The 12,471-nt window shown below is 44.0% G+C and overlaps 1 protein-coding gene across 1 annotated transcript in view; it reads right to left on the bottom strand.

Moving 5' to 3' along the window:
• Positions 1–8,283: 8,283 nt before the first annotated feature.
• LOXL4 (lysyl oxidase like 4) overlaps positions 8,284–12,471 on the bottom strand; it is a 231,339-nt gene continuing 227,151 nt past the window's right edge. The window contains exon 15 of the mRNA XM_078643561.1: positions 8,284–10,278. Within this exon, the coding sequence (XP_078499687.1) occupies positions 10,208–10,278 (71 nt within the window). The 3' untranslated portion in view covers positions 8,284–10,207. The remainder of the gene's footprint in view (positions 10,279–12,471) is intronic.

The raw sequence follows: 12,471 nt of genomic DNA, 5'->3' as shown, positions 1-12,471 counted from the left end.
GCTACAATACGTTGGTCCATAAGATCTACCTTATCATTAATAACTATTTGCGTTTTACTTTCATTCAGATGGTAGCCGGAGACTCTGCCGAATTGTGATGTTAACGTGCCTATTTCCTCCAACGCCTGCTGTGGTGCAGACGTGGTAATAGCTAGGTCATCCGCATACCCTAAAATTTTTACATCTCCCCCTCGAGCAGAGACTGGGAGTATTGCCTGGCTCTCCTGTATCAATCTTATTAACGGATCAATATAAATTGCAAATAGCAAGGGAGAACAAGGGCACCCTTGTCTAGTGCCACGCCTTATATTGATCTCCCCTGACTGTGTTCTCATCAGTACCATCTTGGCGATTGGATCTTTATACATGCTTTGGACCGCCCGTATACAACCCTCCCCAATACCATAATATTTCATAGCCGCCCTTAAAAAGGGACAGGAGACCCTATCAAATGCCTTTTCGGCGTCCAATAAAATTAGGGCCATAGGGTCTCCTGTCACCTTGGTATAATCAAATAAAGTTATTGCTCTGCGAATATGGTCTATTGTTTCCCGATGCAATTAATACACAATTGACCTAGACTTTATAGGCACTTATAAATTCATCCTTTTTAGATATACCATATGTTGCATAAACATTACAAATTTCCTCCCCTTCCTTTAATTATTGTGGTAGTCGGTATATCCAGAAATTGTGCCTCCTTAAACATTCGCCCATTCCCTGAAAATAAAAATCCAGTTGCGAGACAACAAAAACACACACACCCTAGTGTCAAATTATAACACAGAAGGAACGAAAAAAGTGTGTGGGAGCGAGATGGCACCTCATGGGCGCACCACCAACGGGAACCTGACAGCTACTCACCCGGAGTGCCCTGTTCTCATCATTGGCACCATCAAGCTCGGAAAGGAAAAATGTGTCCAAGAAACACAAAAGAAAAGTATTTTATGTTATGTTATGTTATGTTAAAATCAATTTGCAAAGCGCTCGTACGCCCGTGGGCTTCATGGCGCTATAGGAAAAGTGAAGAATCCGTCCAACATAACACTAAGCTAACAATGGCTAATGGTAGGCTTGAGAGAACAGCCAAGTTTTTAATCCCTTACGAAAGGTGAGTACATCCTTACTCTGCCTAATCGGTAAGGGGATAGAGTTCCAAAGTGAGGCTGCTAGATGGCGAAAGCAGCAGCCTCCCTGTCGCTTCCTTTTAAAGCGAGACACCTCCAGTAGGGATTTATGAGCAGAGCGCAGACTTCTGGTGGGTATATATTTAGAAATCAGACGATGAATAAAGGCAGGGCCTTTATCTTGTGTGGCCTTGAAGGTGATACAACCTACTTTAAAGGCTATGCGCTGGGAAATCGGAAGCCAGTGTAGCTTTTCTAGTCCTGGTTTAATAGAAGACCATTTTGGCTGTTGTAAAATGAGTCTAGCCGCCTGATTCTGGACAAGTTGAAGTCTCTTCAACAGGCCCACTGGAAGTCCCAGATAGACGCTGTTGGAATAGTCCAGGCGGGACATGACCAAGGCGATAGTAACCTGGATTAAGGCAGACTGGGTGAGGAGGTGAGCAATTTTTTTTATTTTCCTCATTTGGAAAAAGCTTGCTGAGACCACGGCGCCCACCTGGGTTTTTAAGGACAGGTCCGAGTGGAGCGTGATGCCTAGGCTCTTTACAGCAGTGGACCTTACAGGGGGGATGCCCAGGTCTGCTGGCCAGAAGTTAACACTCCAGCTGGATAAACTGTTCCCGGGCAAAAGTAGTTCTGTTTTGCCCGGGTTGAGTTTTAGATGGTTTTCGTTCATCCAGCATTGGATGTGTTTCATGGTGTTCTGAAATTCGGACACAGCATCAGGGATGTTCAGATGAAATAATAGCTGTAAGTCGTCCGCGTAGTTGAACACCGTGACTTTAAACTTCTTAAGGGAATAAAGAAGAGGGCGGAGATAAAGATTAAATAATAAGGGGGATAATGACGACCCCTGGGGAACTCCGCAGGTGGACGTATGCCTAGTGCCTATAAAGCTGCCCAGTTGAATTGCCTGAGTCCGGCCCTCGATAAAGGATGTAATCCAGCTCAACGCTGGTCCTCTCAGGCCGGCCTGTTCGACACGGTTGAGCAAGATGTCATAGTCAACCGTGTCGAATGCAGCCGAGAGGTCAAGCAGCACCAGGGCTTGGTGTGTATCGACATCCGCATTGGCTCTAAGGTTGTCCTGAACCGCCAGGATCACCGCCTCTGTTGAGTGACCCGGGCGGAACCCTGCTTGATTAGGCTCCAAGTAGTTGGTGGTCTCGATGAAATTAGAGACACTCTTAGAGACATGAGCCTCCAACACCTTTGAGAGATAGGGCAGCAGGGAGATAGGTCTGTAGTTTGTAAGATCCGAAGGATCCTTCCCTTGTTTTTTTACCAAAGGTATAAGGAGAGCTTTTTTAAAATCTGTGGGGACTCTGCCTTGTCTGAGGGATTCATTGAGAATAGGCAGGAGTGCATGTGGGAGGGATAGGCCTAATTCTCTAAAGATAGAAGGGGGACAGATATCATTAGGTGACCCTGATTTGATCCGTTGAAGAAGTTCCGACAATTGTTTGGAATCAATCGGGGGGATATGGTCTAAGATCTCTGGATTCATGTATGTGTCCTCAGTAATGTTGCTGGCAGGGTGTAGTGGTATACTTTGTTTGATTGTAATGATTTTGTTAATAAAGTAATTATTCAAATCATCACATAAAGCTTGAGATTGTGCGATAGGTAGTGACATACGCTCATCATTACAGAGGTCGTTCACTATTCTAAAGATGTCTTTAGTTTGATTCTGGGATTTCAGAATTATGCCTGAAAAATAATCGGTCTTCCTCTTAAGGATGGTTTTTTGGTAGAGACGACGGCTCAGGCAGTAGACCTCTTTATCTTGTGGAAGATAATTTCTGCGCCAGATTCTCTCTTTTTGCCTGACCTCTAGTTTGAGTTGTTTGAGGTCCGCAGAGAACCATTTGTGAGCCTCTTTGTCGCGTGAGCGGGAGAATTTTACATAAGGGGCATTTTGTGAAAGTATGCAGTGAAAAAAGACCACAAAACAACCAATAAAGTGTCAAACAACATATAAACCACACAACAACACAGATATGCAATTTTATTCTGTCTCTTGTGTTGGGTGTGTAATCTAAAAAAAGTGAGTGTGGTTACTAACTATCCAACCAACACCACTTTACTTGCCGACATGTTTCATTGCCATTGAACTTTTTGGCAATTTCTTCAGGGCGTCACACATATTAAAGCCACTGCATAAGGACAACATGGTCTTCACAACTGAAAAACAGATAAAAACACTTGTGTAACAACCTGCATATGGAACGTGTGCTACCTCATCCCAAAAGCATGTAACTCAACCTTATTTACCCTCACTCGGCCATCTGAACTCGTACCAGCCAGGAGGGTAGTAACCTCATGGAACTGAAACCCCGAACGTGGGTCATTTATCCTTCCCCTTCAATTTGCTGTGAGGGATTAAACAGAGAGACAGTGCACGCACTTAACTACTATGTTCCTGTCTCGTTGTAAAAAACGAATGAAAGGCCTCATATTCTCCCCAATCATTCAAATGAGTTGTCAGCTGGAATGGCTCGACCAGTCTTTTCGAGTGACGCGCCACCCTCTCGAAGTCCTAAACCACCCGGGAGCCCTTACTCCTTACCGCACTGGTGGAAGATGTCTAGCGTGGACTCAGCACATGTGTTATTCGAACACATACCTGTTCTATTTACGTTGGTTAGCTGGCGAGTTATCGCGAGATACCGAGACCGCCATTTTGGACCGGGCAGGGTCCCTTTGTAATCAATATTCATGCCGGTCTTGGGACGAAATCTCACAGGATCTCGACTCGATATCTAAACTTTTCAAGTTTTCTTATCTCGTTATGAAAAAATGTGACAGACCTCATATTTTCTCATATTTTCCCCGTCATTCAAGTATATTGTCAACTAAAATGACTCGGCCGGTCTTATCGAGTGCTGAGCCAACATCTCAAAGTTATAAACCACCCCGGAGCCCTTACTCCTTACCGCACTGGTGGAGGATGTCTGGCGTGAACTCAGCCCGTGTGTACCTAAAACAGATCCCTGTTCTATGTACATTAGTTTGGTGGCGTGCTCTCGCGAGGTGACGCGGCCACCATTTTGGACCGGGCAAGATGCCATTGTAATCAATGCTATTGCCGGTTTTGGGACAAAATTTAGCGGGATCTCAACTCGCTATCAAAACTTTTTCAATCAACTTTATCAATCACTACAAAGGTAATCACATGATTTTCTAGTGTATTTCAAATGTTTTCGATAGATAATATTATTCCAAAATATTTTTCATAGATGAAGGGCGCCACATTGCACCGTATTTTCATGGAGTAATCCAAATCCCCATTAAGGCGTTATAATTAAATGGGAGCTCCCCCCCGTTTTAATATGGCTCTCCACTCCTCACTTCATGTACGACATTCCAAATCCAATATAGCACCAGACGGCTTCATAATTGAGACTTATCATTACTGGTTGGTCCTACGGGAATCATAAATTACTAGGTTCCGCATGATTCCGGCGACAGGCATAAAGTGCTGGAAAAAATGGACCCGTGCCATATTTACAACAACAGCCATCATAGGCATAGGGGGGACATTGTTACTATAGATATTATTATAGCCGGGGTACATGTAAAGTATATTCCTCACCTATGATTGCGTGTGAGCACCCGTACGAATGCCAAAGAGGTTCTGTCATACTGTTTGTTCAAATACAATGTATTTTTGTTCCATTCCAGTAAATCATTCAGCCCGAATTTTTCGCTCATTTCCTGAATAATCCATTTGGCCTCTTTCGTGTTGAGTAATCGCTCAACTGTTCGTGCATCTCCTGTCACTTTTTCTAAAACTAACCATTTAAATGAATGTTTATTACTGTGGCAGTGTTGCACCAACTTTTAGTTAGTTTATCAGATTTTATGGTGCTTAGATGCTACTGAATGAGGGTTTTTATTTTGCGTGTAGTGAGGCCTATGTAGTGTAGTCCACACTCATAGTCCAGCCTGTATACCACATTGGTGGTGTTACTGTTACTGAACTGCCTCAGATGCCATTCCCTGCCTGATTTCAACGTAACGCTCGTAACCTTAGAGGTAAGCGGGCACACCGAACATGTACCACATGGATGATGACCTATGGGGCATGTCCTGCTAGTATCTTTCGGGGTTTGTGTGCGTGTATGCACTAATTTGTCCTTCAGGTTACTAGACCGTTTAAAGGCGAATCTAGGAGGTGGCATTTTGAAGTCCTTATTAGACAGGATAGCCAAGTGCTTGCGTGTCGACTGCCTAATTTTAGTGGCCAAGGGATCGAAAGTCAATACCACAGGAAGACAATCTTTTTTTTTTTGATTGACCTAAAAGATTGATTGATTACAAAGGGATCTTGCCCGGTCCAAAATGGTGGCCGTGTCACCTCGCGAGAACACGCCACCAAACTAATGTATATAGAACAGGGATCTGTTTGAGGTACACACGGGCTGAGTTCACGCCAGACATCCTCCACCAGTGCGGTAAGGAGTAAGGGCTCCGGGGTGGCTTATAACTTTGAGATGTTGGCTCAGCACTCGATAAGACCGGCCGAGTCATTTTAGTTGACAATATACTTGAATGACGGGGAAAATATGAGAAAATATGAGGTCTGTCACATTTTTTCATAACGAGATAAGAAAACTTGAAAAGTTTAGATATCGAGTCGAGACCCTGTGAGATTTCGTCCCGAGACTGGCATGAATATTGATTACAAAGGGACCCTGCCCGGTCCAAAATGGCGGTCTCGGTATCTCGCGATAAGTCGCCTGCTAACCAACGTAAATAGAACAGGTATGTGTTCGAATAACACATGTGCTGAGTCCACGCTAGACATCTTCCACCAGTGCGGTAAGGAGTAAGGGCTCCGGGGTGGTTTAGGACTTCGAGAGGGTGACGCGTCACTCGAAAAGACTGGTCGAGCCATTCCAGCTGACAACTCATTTGAATGATTGGGGAGAATATGAGGCCTTTCATTCGTTTTTTACAACGAGACAGGAACATAGTAGTTAAGTGCGTGCACTGTCTCTCTGTTTAATCCCTCACAGCAAATTAAAGGGGAAGGATCAATGACCCACGTTCGGGGTTTCAGTTCCATGAGGTTACTACCCTCCCGGCTGGTACGAGTTCAGATGGCTGAGTGAGGGTAAATAAGGTTGAGTTACATGCTTTTGGGATGAGGTAGCACACGTTCCATATACAGGTTGTTACACAAGTGTTTTTATCTGTTTTTCAGTTATGAAGACCATGTTGTCCTTATGCAGTGGCTTTAATATGTGTGACCCCCTGAAGAAATTGCCAAAAAGTTTGATGGCAATGAAACATGTCGGTAAGTAAAGTGGTGTTGGTTGGATAGTTAGTAACCACACTCACTTTTTTTAGATTCCACACCCAACACAAGAGACAGAATAAAATTGCATATCTGTGTTGTTGTGTGGTTTATATGTTGTTTGACACTTTATTGGTTGTTTTGTGGTCTTTTTTCACTGCATACTTTCCCAAAATACTTTTGTTTTGTGTTTCTTGGACACATTTTTCCTTTCCGAGCTTGATGGTGCCAATGATGAGAACAGGGCACTCCTGGTGAGTAGCTGTCTGGTTCCCACACACTTTTTTCGTTCCTTCTGTGTTATAATTTGACACTAGGGTGTGTGTGTTTTTGTTGTCTCGCAACTGGATTTTTATTTTCAGGGAATGGGCGAATGTTTAAGGAGGCACAATTTCTGGATATACCGACTACCCCAATAATTAAAGGAAGGGGAGTAAATTTGTAATGTTTATGCAACATATGGTATATCTAAAAAGGATGAATTTATAAGTGCCTATAAAGTCTAGGTCAATTGTGTATTAATTGCATCGTGAGTGGAGGGCGACCTATGACTAGCTTTACCCTCTAGGCTCCTGGTAGTTTCAACAACTATTGTTTCCCGACCCAGGACGAAACCATGTTGCTGAGGAGACACAACTTTTTTTTATTACAGACCCCAATCTATTGGCCAAATTCTTCAAATAAAATTTGGCATCATTATTAATCAATGTAATTGGTTGATAAGCCCCGAGATCTGTGGCCGATTTCCCTTTCTTATGACAATTTTTGCATACCTCCACGAAGCAGGGGGGATCCCCCCTCTGAATCTGACCAAACATCTCCAGCATAGTTGGTGCCAACTGTGTTTGACATTTTTTTAAAAATCCTCCCGGAAGAAAATCCGGCCCAGCCACTTTACCAGATGGAACAGAATCTAAAGCATGAATAACCTCATCTTTAAACCACATGCTCAGCAAGATGGTGTGTACGCTGCAGTCGGCCCACGCGAGAGCCGTGAAACTTATTCACAGGATAAAAATACATTCTCTGTGTCTCAAATTCGATCTGCACTGGACTGCATACACCACACATGAAGATGCTGACTGGTTCAAGGCATTGTGTGGACCCAGTGAAAGGTCAAGGTACATGCGAGTGGCAGGCACAGGTTGCGGACAAAAAGGGACATTTTAGCTACCCTGTCATTTATGTAGGTTAAGCCCAGCCTCTTTCCTTTGCCACATGGAAAGCATGGGAAAATGTGTATGCAGATAAGGCCCTTCATGAAATGAGATCCCTCTTGACATCACCAGAGTCATTAAAGTACATGGGCTATGTAGACACAGCAGATATAAGATTAGTAAATGCATATGTGTTGATTGGTGTATGGTCAAATGGACAAAACGTACAATTACTTGAGAAATGGTTTAAGAATAGGTGACAGGAATATAATGTAATACAGTAATCCAAATAGACTTTCAACGTAATTTGAGCTCCGTTTCCAGTCAATCCCTCTTTATTACTCGAGAATGAATAATGTTCATTTATGGGGAAGAACAGAGATTGAAGCTTTGCACCGCAGCAAGCAGAAAACCACAAGCTGTGGTTGGAAGAAACAAGCATTTGCAATGCAATAGGGCTCGCATTTATGAGAGTTTGAGCTATTAGCATTGTAAATGACAATGCCTTTTATTTGTTTGTTTTTTAAATAGATAAATAAAGGGCATTGTCATTTACAATGCCAACATCTCTAACTTTAACAAATGCTAGACCTGTTGCATTGCAAATGCTTGTTTCATTTGTGGTTTCTATGGCTAACTTTCAGAAGTTATTTCCTAAACGTATTACTATAATAATAACAACATTCACTCCTGCTTTGGTGGAACTTAATGCCACCAGTTGTCCTCTTTTATTGGTTCCCTATTTGCAAATATAGAATCATTACAGTACAATGTTCCAGTCAACAAAACATATCTATTAAATGTTAAAATACATTTAGGGAGCACCTTGGCTTCTTTCAGTCTTTCCCAATGCTATGAATGATGTGGAGAACTCATCTCGTCAACAGGTGAGGCATGAAAGTTGACATATTGAACACAGCACGGCAACACCAGAAATGAATGATTTTTGAGGACCAAAGCGTGTTTGATTCTACTGACGAATTTAAGTGATGTCTGTTCAGAATTCCTTTCAAAAGGTGTCAATTGTGCTGTGTGAAAGTACAATTTTGCCTGCAAAGTTTGTGATAGTAACAAATTTGCAAAAATGTGTCACTCTTCCAGAATTGCTGATGGTCAAATTTCCTGAAAAAAATATTTCAAGAGAGAGATTTTCCATAAAATAACTTTGTGAGAGAAAATTCGTCTCCAAAACAACGTAGTTTTCCAGGGCCCAGCAAATCCTATTTTTGAATAAGTTGTCCTCATCTCTTTGTTAAGCTTTCAATAAAAATGTCACAAACTCTGCAAATTTCAACTTTCAAATAACCCACACCCCTAGGTTTCATGGCCCTTCACTTTGTAATTGGTCCTCACTGGAAAAAAAACACAAACTCTGCTTGAGACACATAGAGCTGCATTGAAATTGGTTGAATCCAAAAAAATCTAAATTGTGCTTTTATTTCCACTAGTGAGCCTCTTCCTTGCTGCTCATATTATCAAACAGGGTCACTCTTACATTTCGCTTTATCCGCATCATCACAGTGTACACAATACAACACACATCATCATCAAGGTTATTTCCAAATGTAGGTAGGACAGCAGGGGTTGCCTAAATCCCTGAGCTGGTGTTATGAGTGTCAAAAACAAATTTCCTCAGTTTAAAATCTCAACAAGAAACGTGCATACTACCTTTGAGATTATTAAGAAAACTGAATGGTTTTGCAAGGTAAGCTGCAGTTGCCGACTTTACTGCGCCTGTAATATTGGGAGTGCAAGATGGAGGCAAAGTCAGAGGAGTCCACTGAGGCAATGGAAGGAATCCACATTGCTCAGGTTTGCTCTGCCTCTTGCATTGTACAAATAAGTTGCAAGTGATTTTGTGGATATACAGTACACAGTACGTATTGCGGACGATTTCCAGCATGACTATCTGCAAAATAAATACTAAGAGCAAAAGTGTTCTTCAACATGTCCCCCAATTGCTTTGGGTGAGCGGAAATAGTCTTCTGTTAGCACCGCATTTGGGACATTTACCACTTTCTCTGAGACATTTTTAAGGTAGATCAATGAAATTAGAGAGAAGATTTGCGTTAAGCAATATTCCACTTGCTTGTGTGAAAGTTTGTGCCACAAATGAATGCATTTGAGAACATCCAAATGATGATGAGAACAAATCCTATGAAACCTGTTGTGACGGTAGATGGAGGTCACACGAGATAGAACTTAAGTTGAGCACAATTCTTTGATGCAATTGTTTCTCTCCATGCATTTAATTGGAACTCCTATTTGCAGGACATAGTCATAGTCAAAGAGAGCTTTGTTAGCCATCGTAGATGTCACTCCTTGCACAGAAGTTCCTGAGGCAACACAGTGTAGACTGCATTACACTGCACTAACTCGCGATCAAAGAAGGTCCTTCCAAAGTGCTGCACATGCTCTATATTCTGAAGCATTCACTTCTCCTTCGGCGCATGGCTGTTAGGGTTTGTTCCTGAATCCTTTGGATATGTTCTGAACATTTGCTATATTTCTTAAAGTTGTGGCAAAGTTTAAAATCTTGTTTTGACCAAGTACTTTAAAAAACTGTGCAGACAGGCGGTGGCGAGTCCATTGGCATGGCACTGCCGCTCAGTTGTGGTTTACACAAGGTTGTTAGTGAGTCTCTGTTGATGCTCAAAAGACTCCTGTAGGTCAGATCTATAGGCATCATCTGCAAGGAAACAAAACAGTATGGTCATTTGGACAGTTTGTAATAGAGAGTATATTGTGGAGGCCATTAGCACCAGAAAGTAAACAACTTGTGGTATGCTGTTCAGTTCTGCACATGAAACTGTACATCTGATTATACCTTCCACTCCATGCACGTGAGCTAATCAGGGTGCTAACATAACTACTGTTCACATTCTATGAATACTACAACAGATGCAAGGCCTGCGTTCAACACTGCCCCTTCTATTACCTATGAATACCACCACCTGCACTCTTTTCAAACTCCCCAGACCCATAGGTACTCTTCCCTATCGTCCACAAGTCATTTGGCTATCAGTGAAACACAGGGCATATTCTAAACTCCTCATCCTTGTCTTTGAGTTAATGTGTGGCTCTCCCTCTAATGGCTGAGACTGGTCACCATAAGTCCAGAACTGTGTGATCCACCTGAGTGCCATGAGAGGTTTTGAAGATATTGTGGGTTAAAATGTGATTGGATCAGGGACGTGGTCACGCGTCTCTTCTAGATGGTGGCTTTCACCTGAGCTCTGCTCTGACGCGGAGCTCCTCTTCAATTAAGTCAGCCTTATTTGTGGTTATTTACGCTAGCAGGTGCCAAAAACGGTTTCTTGAAAGGTTGGAGCGACATATGGAGCTGTTCCGACTACATTTTCAACTTAAAACCCACCAACAGCAGTGGTGATGATTCTGCCTCACAAAAACGAGCGGATGCCATTTTGTGGCTGTCACTCGCCTCCACTGCTCTCTCATCAGGTAAACCGGTGTTTTTCATATTTAAACGCACAGCAAAGTATTTTTCTCTTTTTTCTCCCCCTCATCAGTTTATTTTTTAAATTGCCGACCATCTTTGAGACTGCTCCAGGAATACTAACGTTCCAACTATGAACTGCAATGCTATATACATCCCAATGTAAAGTCTATGCATAAGGCATTCTACACCTCGTTTTTAGGTCTCGGACTTAAAGGCTGCGCTTGCGCAGTCTCCGGTCGGAGATTTAAGGATTTTCAGTACGGGGCTTGAACCCGCCTCTGTCCTCCATCTCTCCTCCATTGGCTGGCTTCCTAAACGGAGGCCAGCCATTGGAGGAGAAGGGAGTCACTTGAATAAAGCCCTGTCTCTTTCGGATTCGGGGGCGTGTTTTTGGCGTTCTTTCGCCCTGTGACGTCACCCGTCACTCAGAACACCAAAACACGCCCCCGAATCCGAAATTTTTAGAAGCTTGCGGCCGCCATTTTTTTTTTCTGCGGCTCAAGCAGGATCAAACGAGGATGCCTCCCTACAGATTTGCGGCCCGACAGTCGTGTGGAGTCTGACTCGGGTAAGCTCTCCAGAGGTAGGCAGGGCACAGTTGCACGGACCGGAGCAAGATGCTCTCTGATTGTGCCGTATTTCTTGTTTCTTTTTAGCTCCATGTTCACTTTTCTTCCGGTCAGATCCTGGCACTGCGCGTGAGCGAGGGGCTGGACGGACTGCCCGGGACCCCCAGCAGCACTGCAGGCTGAAGCACATTCGAAAACTAAAGAAGCCGGGAAAATCCTGCCACTGTTCATTTGCTGTGCAGCGTTAGTTAATTGAAGCCCAAACTGCTCTTTCTCGGCTGGATTTCTAGCGTCGGGCAGTTGCTTGCAGAGGGTGAAGCCACAGGTGGCGCTGCGCGCGTGGCGTATATGTTTATTCTTTATGATGTTCGCTTATACACGGTGCACCAGAACTCTGCAAGAACCCCACCGAGCCTGCCTCGTGTGCTCCGGGGTCTGCTGCTGACGGGTGGGGGGTGGGCTCAGTTCATCCAAACTCTGCAACTCACCCGGAGGAGCGCCGTCCATCTGCACTCTGCCCCACCTCCCGCTCTTCCTCCGGTGACCGAGCTCCTGAGGGGCTCTGTGCCCCCCCGTCTGCGCGCCCCCTCATCAGACCCTAGTGGTGCCCATCAGCCCCTGCACCCATCCTCCCTGGCTGTTGTTCGAGCAGTGCCCACCCCGAGGAAACTAACTTCTAACGGGGCCCCCTCTTCTTTCAAGCGTTTCCACCCCTGTCATCTCTACTTAAGACCCCTTCTCGTTCCACTCTCCATCTATCCTGAGGGGCTTCGGTCCTTCTCACTCCCCACCCTCTAATGTCTCTCTTTCCCCCTGCAGGTGTCTCCGGCCCTGGAGCTGCCACCGGCCCTGA

This window comes from Lissotriton helveticus, chromosome 5_1, assembly GCF_964261635.1.
Source record: "Lissotriton helveticus chromosome 5_1, aLisHel1.1, whole genome shotgun sequence".
Classification (NCBI taxonomy): Eukaryota; Metazoa; Chordata; class Amphibia; order Caudata; family Salamandridae; genus Lissotriton; species Lissotriton helveticus.
The sequence above is the reverse complement of the archived record's forward strand: the minus strand, read 5'-3'. Positions and strand labels throughout refer to the sequence as shown.